This window comes from Channa argus, chromosome 4, assembly GCF_033026475.1.
Source record: "Channa argus isolate prfri chromosome 4, Channa argus male v1.0, whole genome shotgun sequence".
NCBI classification, from domain to species: domain Eukaryota; kingdom Metazoa; phylum Chordata; class Actinopteri; order Anabantiformes; family Channidae; genus Channa; species Channa argus.
In genome coordinates, this window is record NC_090200.1 from 3,291,320 (window position 1) to 3,303,466 (window position 12,147).

General features: G+C 42.7%; 1 protein-coding gene and 1 long non-coding RNA gene across 5 annotated transcripts in view; one reads left to right on the forward strand and one right to left on the reverse strand.

Annotated features, from left to right (window-relative positions):
* The first annotated feature begins 2,858 nt into the window (after nt 1–2,858).
* kynu (kynureninase) lies at nt 2,859–8,687 on the forward strand. Of its 3 annotated transcripts, none has more exons than XM_067500767.1 (14): nt 2,859–2,993; nt 3,670–3,864; nt 3,977–4,097; nt 4,185–4,267; nt 5,031–5,092; nt 6,281–6,352; nt 7,019–7,093; nt 7,168–7,314; nt 7,393–7,491; nt 7,571–7,644; nt 7,811–7,863; nt 7,931–8,016; nt 8,235–8,465; nt 8,541–8,687. In XM_067500767.1, the coding sequence occupies exons 1-14, from the start codon at nt 2,879–2,881 to the stop codon at nt 8,685–8,687; spliced, it is 1,560 nt and encodes a 519-aa protein (XP_067356868.1). In that variant the 5' UTR covers nt 2,859–2,878. The 3 variants fall into 3 exon arrangements, with proteins under 3 accessions (XP_067356868.1, XP_067356867.1, XP_067356869.1); XM_067500766.1 differs by having other exon boundaries at nt 2,877–3,020; XM_067500768.1 differs by having other exon boundaries at nt 2,924–3,038.
* A 369-nt stretch (nt 8,688–9,056) lies between these two features.
* The window catches only part of LOC137125381 (uncharacterized), a 218,378-nt gene continuing 215,287 nt past the window's right edge, over nt 9,057–12,147 (reverse strand). For both annotated transcript variants that reach the window (XR_010914133.1, XR_010914132.1), the window contains 2 exons: nt 10,997–11,133; nt 9,057–10,186 (listed from right to left, as the gene is read on the reverse strand). This is a non-coding gene — a long non-coding RNA (uncharacterized lncRNA). The remainder of the gene's footprint in view (nt 10,187–10,996; nt 11,134–12,147) is intronic.

Below are 12,147 nucleotides of genomic sequence, written 5' to 3' on the forward strand. Positions count from 1 at the left end.
AAAGTTACCTAGTACATAAACCCAGTGATGACACTAGTTTGGATGAAGTCCTCATCCAGTGCCGAAAACTGTTTACGTTAGATAATATTGTTTGGGCTATAAATAACAAATATTAAGACAACTCTTTAAAAAATAACCATTCAGGATTTTTGGCATTTGGTCAACGAAATGCCTGAAAAATCACGGCACTTAAATAAATATACATTTATTTAAAATAGTAAAAAAATACAACATTTCTATGATCTATGCATGATGTGAGTGCCCATTTTATTAGGTACAGCCCAATGCGACTGTTCTCATTAGGGACGATTTTTATGATGCCTGAAATGTTCATGAAAAATATTTATTTCTGTAGCTTTCATAGTTCAAGTAAATGTCTCCTCGTTTTTTCTCGTGCATTAGTTAGCTGGACAGCTGTCGTCTCTGTCACCATCATAGCGAGCATCACACCTCTATTTAGAGGCGTTTCATTCAGACATAATTAAGCGGCGTCTTTGTTGGGATTAGGATGTGATTTGGACAAACAGAACAGAGCATATGGGGAGATAACAACGCCGGAACCTCAAGCCAGAACCAGGGAGCAGTATCTAAAAAAAAAAACTGAATCAGTCGTTGCAGCCTCTGGTTCTCCTCCTGCACCATCCACATGGGAGTCGCGCTAATCTCCGTGGTTTGAGGGCTGCAGTGGTGGTGTCTTCACGGGAGAGAACATTATCCCCCGCCTCTTTTGAAGTTGGTGCCCTGAGAAACGACAAAGGGGGAGTTTGGGTCCTGCCTCCTGAGCTCTTCCAGATGTCACACACATTTTACTGTGAGAAAAACAAGGGAGGAACATACAAGAGGCTTGTCAGCAGCCACACTATGCCCAAACATCTTGCAACCATATTGTTATTACACTCGGACTCATTTGTGCACATCTGGGTGCTTTCCAACATGTGTTGGAAAAATGCTATCACGTGTGCTGTATGCTGTGTAAAAAGGTGACCGTGCTTTTGAAGAGTGAGGGGTCAGCACCACACGTTTACAGTACATAGAACAAGTTTCAGCAATGTTGACAGTAGATTGGAACATAATTACCATGATGTTTGTTTCAATGAATTAATAAAAATTTGAACTTTAAAGAAAACAATTTAATCTTACAAGTATTTTCAGATATTATATCCATATGTCTTGAAAAAATTTGAATCACTAAAGTGTTTCATCTACAGAAATTAGACTGTTATTGTTCACGCATGCAAGTGTTTGTCTTTAAATCCAGGAAGCACTGAGTTCCTTTGGGCACTGTCTCTGTGTTTCTCTTAAAATCTTAAAAAAATGCAATTGAAATATCTGAATCTCAGCGGCAGAAGGTTTGGGCCTCAGTGAGACCCGGTTACTCGTTCGTACTAGAGGTCACAGCACAGTATGACCCCAAATCTGCAGGTTTGATCATGAGGCGTTTCCCAAACAGCCAGTTGTCACTGAGAGAATGTTGAATTTGCTTTAAGGTCAAACCACCACTTCTCCCCACTGTACTTAGTTCTCTGAGTCATTCTTACGTGAATAAAAATCATCCTATACATAGTTATTTAATGGAGTTTGTGTGTGTGTGTGTTTCAATCCAGGCTCCAGCGCAGTTGGATGTAGTGGATGGAAAATAGAACCTGCAGTGGGAGAGGGGGCTCCCGCTAACGTGATGAAATCAAAGCAGACGGCCTAGTGAGCTGTGAGGAGGAGATGAATAATGAGGAAGAGGAAGGTGAGCAAGGAGACGAACAGCACGTTGGTTAAAGTCAACTTTTCACCCAGAAACGTAATTGGAAAGTTTCTAAAAGCAACAATGAATTAGAATATGGAGCTGGTACAGAAACGTGACGCAGCTGATTCATGGTGCATATTAATGCAGCACGAGCAGCGTAAATTCGTCCTCTGCTACAGGAAGGTCACAAAGAAACAAACTAATAAGCCATCAAACCCTTCTGCGACCTAAATGGTGAAAAATCTTACTAGTCCCTTTTTCAAACTAATAGATAATAGAAGAGACATCATTTGCCAGAACCTACAAATATTGTCCAGTACTTTTTAATATCTTTGCCCTGAATATTTACTCCACACGCAGGTGGTTTAAAGTACAATACGCAGCCTGACTTTCAAAATTAAATTCTTTCTGCACGGATTCTCGTTTAGACCTTATTTGTCATCCGTTTGCTGCCATCTAGTGGAGATGTGATGGAAATGAAATGCAGACTTTGAAATAGAAGAAGCTTCCCACAATCAATATGTGGTGTAACTTTACCTTCACGCTGTGCAACATCAGTTTAATGTGATCAAAACAAGAGTTTTAAGTTGTAGTAGTTTATAAATGAGAATTAACTTTAAAGAAACTGTTGCTCAAGCTGTGTTTTAGTTGTGGTTGTCCAGTGCTGCAGTAGCTCAGCACTGGAGCTAAATATCAAACAGTAAAAGTTTAGTGTCACTGTACAACTACAGGAACTCAAAAGTCTTTGAAACACTTCACGTGACCCCGTGTAACCAAACATATGCTTCTCCCTTTGTGTTTTCAGCATTACAGTGCCCTCATGCACAAAGCCAGCTACAGAAAGACAGGCTTTCCCCTGTTGTGTGTGGAAGAACTGGCCTGTGCTGCTGCTGCAGTGGATGAATGGAGGAAAATCCCTGCATGCACGTTGTAGAACACCAGCAGATCAGTGGAAAAGCACATTCAGCAGTGGTTTTCACAGTGGCCGCTTTGCATTTGTCACAAACAGAAAGTGAATCTGCAATGAGGAACTGGATCGTCCTTCTGTAACTGATCTGATCCAGAGTGCTAGCTGAGCTAATGAAGGACGTGTTTGCCTGTAGTTTTTAAAGTCCCGTCTGGAATCAGACGATCAGAGCAATGATTAACTCGGGGCTGCACGCAGAGGGGTTAAAGAGCGGTTTCAAAGCAGAGGATTCAGTCGGCGTGAGCCGTGCGAGAGAGGACGCCCAGCCACAAACCAGCTGCTCCAGCAGTGAGTTTCAGCTTTCAGTGAGCTACTGTACGAAACAATGAGCGAGTAAGAGAGGGACGTTTCTGTAGCTGTGTAATGGTGTTATATTTAGATGCAACATGACACTTGTTTGTTTGTTTGTGATGGTGGACTGTTATGTAGGTTTCAGCCAAAGTAGCCTGATGTATAAAGGATGCAAGTCAAAGACATAAAGGGTTGTAATAAAAGTTGATTTAACTGGGTAAAGGCACAGTAGCTGAGGTGAAGACACTATTCCACTGTAACTGAGCTTTATACAGAAAGACATGAACTGTGTTTAATTACTGGTGTTAGAAACTCCATCGATGTGTAACAATCATGCTGGAAACACCCGTGTTGTTCTTAGTTCCTGCGCGGTTGATTTCCAGATAACTGGTGATACATGATGTCTCAATGCTACTGGCCTGTTTTTGAGCTTTGAGCTGTGTACGTGAGTGAGTAGGGCTGATTCCTCAGTCAGTAAACTTATATTTGGGCCTTTTGCCAAGAGACAGACAGACAGACAGACAGTGATCTTAATCCTGGCCAGGGTTCAAAGAACTGCACAGGAGTGATGGATAACAGACCCCAAAGAAAGACACATTCAAATATACACGAGATTGATTAATGACCTAACAGCAATGTTACAGGTCAGTGACGGTAGTGATTCTGTCTGCAGGCCACAAGCCTCCCGGTCTCTCGGCCATGGATTTCTGTGACGGTTTACCTGTGAGGGAGACTCTGGAGCGGGTTTCGGCCTCGCTGGGCTGCGCCCCGACTTCTGCCCAGGTGGCGTCGTACCTCGACGAACACGACAGACTGCGACACCTCCGAGAGAAATTTCTGGTGCCCAAAATTGCAGATTTGCCACCGTGTGAGTGAAAGACAAAGACAGAGCTGGGGATGATGGAAATGTCGCTATTTGACATCTGTGAGAAACGACTAACGTGGAGTTTTTGTCCTTGTGATTGTTTTCGGTTTTGCAGCTGATCTCTCGCTGGTCGACGGCACCAAGGACTGTATCTACCTAGTTGGAAACTCACTGGGGCTTCAGCCCAAGAATGCCAGGAAGTACCTGGACGAGGAGCTGGACAAGTGGGCCAAGATGTACGGTAACTCATTTATTGGACAGGGACCAAAAAGGGCCACGATAAGAGATGATTGATTTTAACGCAGGGCTGCTCCCATTGACAGGGGTGTTCACGGTCACACAGAAGGCTTCCGGCCTTGGGCTTGGGCTGAAAACAACATCGAGGAACTCATGGCCAAAGTAGTCGGTAAGAGACACTTTACAATGGCTCTGAACATTTAATCCAGGGAACTACAAAACCCTAGTTTGCAGTGGTTGATGAAGTACTCAAAAAACAATAATAATGCATTACTGCATACCAGCTCACTTTGAGTGCTGCTAATCTGAGAAATAAGAGCAGGGAAGGAGAAGCTGAGCCTGTGTCCGTCTCCAGTTTATTAAAACAATGGGCAAATTGTTTTATTATGAAATGTGCTGCTGTTGAAAATAAGAATATTTGATGGTGGTGAGAACAGAAATGTTTCTAGTCTGTCTGCTGATTACCTGCATCAGGTGCGTAGGGTCAGTCAGAAGCTGGAACGAACCATTTCACTGTGGACGAGGGCGGACAGGGGGAAGACCACGTGCTTCTGACTGACCGAACACACCTGGTCCAGCTAATCAGAGGCAGGTCGGACAGAGACAGTTGGAAAACGGCGGAGTCGAGAGTCGCTAACTTCCAGTCTACAGTCAGTTTGTTCGGGGTTTACTTTGGGGGATAGAATTGAAAACAGCCAGTGAGAAACATGGTCGACAATGTCAGCCGCGTGCGGTCAGAGGACAGGTGAGACAACCTGGGTTTGTTTAAAACCGGTCGACAGCTAACGCACAGCAGGTGTGTCCGCCGCCACTCGTTAACCACCAAGCTTCTGGTGTGTTCCGAGTGTCCGCGGGTCTCCTGGTTTCACTGGCACAAAATACAAGCGAGTTTAAAGTCAGGAGCCTAAGAGCCATGTTGTTGTTTCTTTCAGGAGCCAAAACGGAAGAAGTCGCCCTGATGAACGGCCTGACGGTGAACCTGCATCTTCTCCTGGTAAGAACTTTGTTTTCTACCACTTGGTCAGTTCACGGACGGTTTGTTAGAAGTCGGAATCCGTGCGCGGGTGTTTAAACGACACCACTGAAACAATGGTGAAATGCGCCTTCGGGAGAAACCGACAGGGTTGTTGTTCCCCTCTCCTGAAGGCAGCGGGGCACGCGCGCAAGTGCGCGTTCGGGGAAAGTTGAGGCGATTCACAGACGGGAAGTTCCCGGTTGTTTGGCTGTTCAGCAAAGCGCTACCACCTCATTTTACTCCAAGTTTTACTGCGAGTAAATAACATGGTTCACTACTTGCAACCGGCTAAGAATTTATTTATTTATTTAAAAAATATTAATTATCGTCCCTCTATTTAAACGGTGTAGCGTCAGCAAAATCATTCAACACTTAATACTACAGCACTTAGTTTAGTGGTGAAACAAGTCCAGTGGATAGAACCAAGCTTTCACAGACATGCGGACTTATCGAACGTTTCCCCCCAGAAAATCTCCAGTTTTCCATCGATAAGACTTTAACTTACTTTTAAAATTATGTTGGTGACACTACGAAACGGTGAAGTTATTAAATATTTTTTCTAAAACAAAATTAGTCAGAAGCACATTTGTTCCATAGCAAGTGCTGTAATGTGTGACGTGGTTGTGGTGACACAAAGCGATTTAATGTCGTCGATTAAAAACAATTTAACAAAGCACTTTATTCATCTCCCATGCACTTAACTTATGAGCTAAACAGAAAATTAGTTATGTAGGGCCGTGATTAAATGTGTAAGTTTCCTCTTAAAAATGTACAATAACTTTTGGCCTGAGCTAAAAAGAAACAAAAACAAACATTTTGTGGCGTCATCCGATGTTTGTCCTCGTGCTCTGGTTTTACTTCCCCTTTACTTCACTGATATTTTTAGCAACAAGTTGCGTTTTTCCCTTATGTGGACAATCTTTCGCCAACTTAGTCCATTTATTTAGGAGTCAAACACGTTTATATTAACCAAAGATAAAGGAACACTGCTCCATAGAAACGAATAGAGAACATTCTAATATAAATTATATACTTAATAGAAGTTTTGATGTGATACATGTTTGGAAAACTTCATCAGTATTTTGTGACTTAAATACGTGTGGAAAAACTACCTGTACACTACAGAATGTATTTCAGCAAGTGTTAACTCATATTGTTGTTTTGCAGCTTTCCTTTTACAAACCGACAGCAACTCGCCACAAAATCCTCCTGGAAGACAAAGCCTTTCCTTCAGATCATGTGAGTAATGCTGGTTTTCTATTAAATAGGAAAATTGGCCTAAAAGTCCCAGTTCATCTACAGTACTTTGAAAAAGTATTCATTTCCTAGTTTGTTACCTTACAACCTGATCTGAGATGAATAATGTTTTGTTGTGAAGCAAAAATGAAAACACAACCAATAACCCCCTTTAAAAGTTTGTGCTTTTTGCAGCAAGTGTCTTTGGGTCTGGGCTTTAATCTAATGCCTAAACCTTTAAGTGTGTCTTTAACAGTGTGTTTAGGGTCACTGTGAAACAGGTTTTCTTGAGGAATTGCCCCTTTATTTAGCACGATACTGCTACTGCTACCACCAGTGTGAGGATTGTTGGTGTAATATAGCTGCTCCATCAGGTTTACTGTTGGGCTTTCGAACGCTTCTCTAGTTAATGCTGTGCTCCCACTCTGGTACGATGGCTGTAATGGTGTCTCAGTAGCCCTAATTTGGATTGCATGACTCTAAGATTTAGTCCTTGACCTGTTTGCTCAGTAGTGTTATAGACAAGGGAATTGTTAACAGCTGAACTTGCAAGGTAACAAAATAGGGGCAGACTGCTTGTTTGTGGCACTGTACTCCAGTCAGTATAAGCAGAGTAAGATCAAAACTTCACTATACTGTTTAACTGAAACATGTCTTCTGTGTCCTCAGTATGCTGTTGAATCTCAGATCCGGCTGCGAGGATTTGACCCTGAGCAGAGCATGTTGCCGCTGTCGCCCAGACCGGTGAGTAACAGTCACTACACATAACGCTTGAACTGATTGGAAGTTCCTCTTATGAATTACTCCTGTCTGGGCAGGGAGAAGACACCCTGAGAACAGAGGACATCTTGGAGGTGATCGACAAGGAAGGAGACTCCATCGCTGTGGTGATGTTCGGTGGAGTTCAATACTACACGGGTCAGCTCTTCAACATGGCTGCAATCACTGAAGCTGGCCACAGGAAGGTAAAAGTACTTTGTTGGCTCCCTTTAAGTGCAGTATTTGGTCTTAACATACAGCTAATCTTCCTGTTTCTCTCTCAGGGCTGTTACGTTGGCTTTGACTGTGCCCACGCAGCTGGAAATGTGGAGCTCAAGCTGCATGACTGGGGCGTTGACTTTGCCTGCTGGTGCTCCTACAAGGTCAGCTGCCAGGAAACTGGACAAAACACCCAATGTAACTATGTTTCTGTGGAGTAACTGTCTCTTTACTTGTTTTTAGTATCTGAACTCTGGTGCTGGTGGCATCGCAGGAGCTTTTGTCCATGAGAAGCATAAACACACCATCAAGCCAGTGTAAGAAGCAATTTTTCTTTATTTACAGTTCTGTTTTAATCAGACCTAACATTAGGAGCAGCTCTGCCATGTTTTCTGTTTTTACACTGTGATAATTAACTCTGTTCTTATCACAGTGTAAAATGGACTTAAAGTGATTGTCTTGGTTTTGCTGTCTCCTCTGCAGGTTGTTGGGATGGTGGGGACATGACCTGAAAACAAGATTCCAGATGAATAACGGTAAGAAAACATAAGAAATGTGTTTACAGTGTGAACAGCTAAACACTCCCTCTCTTTCCTTTTGCAGAGATGGATCTGCAGCCTGGTGTGAGCGGCTTCAGATTGTCAAATCAGCCCATTCTACTCATCTGCCCCCTGCAGGCTAGTTTAGAGGTAATACAGCAGTGTACTGGCTCATGTAACTGGATTTGTTGGTAATAGTTTGAGGCAAGAGGCTGTAATCTTACCAAGAAATCCAGTTAACGTGATTTTAAACGTTGGTGGCTTGGAGTTCAACAGCACAAACCCGTCTCAGTAAATGGGGGTTGCGCAGGGACAGTTGGTGAAACAAGCACATCTGTACAGTCTAACTCTGCTGGGTCATTCTACAGGTGTTTAACATGACTACTATGCAGGAATTAAGAAAAAAGTCGTACCTGCTGACAGGATACCTGGAGTATCTGATCCAGCACTACTACACCAAGGACCCTGCTCAGCCTCACAAACCTCATGTCTCCATCATCACACCTTCTGATCCCCAGCAAAGAGGCTGTCAGCTCTCCCTCTGCTTCTCTGTCCCCATCACAAAGGTTTTCCAGGAGCTGGAGAAGAGAGGAGTTGCTGTGAGTAGCTGCAGGTCCAAAGTGTTGTGCAATCTTCAATCAACTGCTCTAAACTTACTTTCTTTACCTGTGCAGTGCGACATGAGGGAGCCCAGCGTCCTGCGCGTTGCTCCAGTGCCGCTCTACAACTCCTTCAGTGATGTTCACGGCTTCGTAGAAACCCTGGGATCAGCAATTCTAGCCAGCAGCCAAAGAACCAACCTGTCCAGAGGGAAAGAATGAGTTACATTTTGGAAGGGACATGCAGAATTAAACAGCCCCCCCCCAAGTAAATTATATTAAAATGCACATGTTTTTATGCACTGTTACCTTGACTGATGCAAATTCTGTAATTGGTATATCAATATGCAAAACCTAAATGGATTAACCTTCTTTACAACCAATGAGAACTGTGATGCTCAGCTGGGGAATGGACCACAATTACCATTTGTCATCTTATATGAGAATAAATATTTAAAGAAAACATCAGTATTGTCTTTCTTGAGGCCTGTGGCAGCATTAACTCCTCCCAAAGCTACTACCTTATAGGGTCAGGGGGTGTAATCTAAATCCTTCACCCGTACCTGGAACATCAAAAACCATCCTAGTGGGAGTGAAGGGGGGGGGGGGGGGGGGGGGGTCTATAGACAACAGCACCATATTTACCTTCATTAAAAAGACAACAGAAACAAATGTCATCTGTGTCCAAACTAGTAACAAAGAGCTCAAAAAATGTTTTCCATCTTACAAAACCAAGTCTATTCAAGCCAGAAAAATGGGTTTGTTTGAAGAACAGACTTCATGAATATAAGAAGGAGTCGCAAAATAACAGCCTAAAAGACCAAAAAGAAAGGAGGCATGTTCACTGCTCAGACGATTACAAATCAGATACTACAACCTTGTTAGCATCGCAAGCTTATTTCCATATTAACGACCCCTTCAGAACCTTCAAAGTAATGAATAATTGACAACAAATGTAATGTTTTGATTGTCGTCAGCGCCTGGCATGTTTAATGTTTCATATGTTGCTTCCCAGCTAATTATGGGGATGGCACGTTTTTCAGAAATGCATCCCCCTTGCAACCCTTGTGTGACCCTCTCGCCGTCCTCCACAGATGCCCATGTGTTTCCAGACAGGAGAGGGGTGGAGGGAAGCAGACAACTATAGGCCCTGTTGTAATTAGCTAGGAGGGGAATGCTCAATGACCTGGGAGGGAGTCTAATGGCTGCCAGTGCTTACAGGCATTGTTTGGCCACAAAAACAAGATATTACAACCTCTGAGAGAAGCAACCAGCCACAGTCATTAATGGGCAGTTCCTGAAGACATTTCTACAGAATTATTCATGAACAGGCAAAGTAAAGCTGCTGAAATGAGAAGTTAACTTTCCAGCAGACACTAGCTGATCTCACTGCTGCACCTACACAAGACAACAGACAAACCAAAGCTGACAGAGGTCATCTGTGTCACAGACAGCTGGAGTGTGTGTGTGCGTGAGCTATATTTGGCTGCTGTTTATGTGCACTACACGTTTGTGCATGCGTGTGTGTGTTTGTACTTGTCATGGTCCAGTCAGGTCGGAGTATCCTGAAGACACTGTCAGGCAGGATTGATTTCCTCTTTCCCGATCTGTGGAAGTGTTCCTGTAACGCAGCTGACCCCTCGAGTTGCGTTACCTTGTCATTTTGCCACATGGATCAAAGCGAATACAAGATGGAAATAGCCACACGGCGACCTTGAACTCTGTCAGGAGGGGAGGAGGGGAAGTGAGTGACAGGAACGCACAGAAATTCATATTTTCAACTAAGAATAATACAAAAACTATTTGTTTTGATGAAAAAAAAGGACAGACAGGGTTTGGCTTACTACATCAAATGTATAGCACGATCTCACAATATTGATATATAATCAAATGCAATTAAATGTAACAACCCAACAGGGTCTATGACATTTAAAATAAATAATTACAGCCTTGGCTCCTAAACACTACTCTACTTGCAATAAATTCCAAATCATTAAGCAAAAAAACTGGTCGAACTCTCTTACATCTCCAGGGCTCATGTAAAGCACATTGATCTCATTTAACATGCTACTGCTCCTTTAAAGTAGCTTTGGCTAAATTAAAGTAACTACCTCAGACATCTTGTCAAACACATTCCACTTTTACAGTCACCTGAAGCGTCAGATACTGACAACTGCAAAACTGAAATGTGGGGCAATTTTCCCCTTAATGATGTAATAAAAATAATTTACTAAAGCGACCACAGATTAATCGATGTTGCAGCTGGACAATATTGTAACGTGGACTTAAAAATCGCCTAATTTTCACAAGCCTGCAGAGAACATTCTAAAATGAAAACAGACCGATTTCAGTCAGTCGGCCGGTGACACTTCCACCAAGCGGCCACTAGAGAGCAGGACAGCACCAGGAAACACACGAGTACCAACCAGCAGCATCATTCAGCAAAGAGCCGCATTTGTTCTCACACTTTGAGCTCATTGTGACCTTTAACCCCAAACCACGTGGACTTAACAAGAACATTTCATATTTACCTGTGTGAGGAGACCTCTCCAACCTTTGACCCCTCAGGAAATCGTGCAGAAGAGCCTCTACTCAGGGACCATGAGGTGTTTATTGATTTGTAGCATTTCCTGCAGACCAGAGATCATCTCTGCTTCGGAGGTTACTGCTGCAAGACAAACAGAGGAAGGAGAATTTGCTTTATTTCTACACCAGCAAACACTAAACTTTGAGCATTATGGCTAAAATAAAAAAGTCAAATGTATATTTTTCCTGTTCTTTAACCACCACAGTAGGTGTTGTAACATCAGAATTTCTTTTTGACCTGAATGTGCAGATTAAACTCTGGAGTTAAGTCTATTGATAATCACAGCTAAGCAAATTTTTTATCCAACAAACCAGCATGCAACACCTAAGCAAGTAGTTTTTCAAAAAAATAAAAAATAATAATTCTGCTAGCATTATCTCAGATGGAAGCCCACCACAGGCAGCGCTTAAAGCAACTGTTTATATGTATTGTGGTATATTTATATTCATTTAAAAACAGTGGGGCATGTTTCATCATGGATCCAGAGGTTTCTCCTCACATTCATTTCAAAAGAGCTTAAAACTGAAATAACTGCGTCCTTCTGCATCTTTTACACTTTACCATGCGCCTGATAATGTTGTACAAAGTGTTACCTTTCATTTTATAAAGTGACCTCCAAAAACAAAAACAAGACAAATCTATGGGAACAATCGGCGACAGCAGCTGGACCAGAAGACTCAAGATTATAGACTTTAACAATATGACTCTTGTTGCCAACACTCATTACCAGCTTGTTGTCCAAACCAAATTCCTCACCAATTCTAAAGCCAAAATTTGTTTTGTCTGCTTTAGTTCTAATGAAATTTTAATTCTACAGTTTATGGTAGAGAAGCACATTGGTGTTCAAGTGTAATGTTCATCTGTCCTCATACTTTAGCTCACGAAATTCATCTATATAACTTAATTTTACATGGAAACTACTGATGTTTATCTACATCAGCTGAGAGTCGCGTGTGTCATCTGGTTCACCATCAGCCTTCTCCCACCCACCGACCCACCCACCCACACACACACACACACACACACACCCACCCACCCACACGCACGCACGCAGAGTGTGTGAGAGAGAGAGTGCCGAGGCCCAGCTGGGCGAGT

Bases quoted from the DNA above. Each gene is read 5' to 3' on its own strand.
- kynu (XM_067500766.1), top strand. From the start codon at position 2,879: ATGATTAACTCGGGGCTGCACGCAGAGGGGTTAAAGAGCGGTTTCAAA. The intron at 3,021-3,669 runs GTACGAAACAAT...TTCTGTCTGCAG, and splicing joins TCAGCTTTCAGTGAGCTACT to GCCACAAGCCTCCCGGTCTC. The intron at 7,315-7,392 runs GTAAAAGTACTT...TTTCTCTCTCAG, and splicing joins CTGAAGCTGGCCACAGGAAG to GGCTGTTACGTTGGCTTTGA.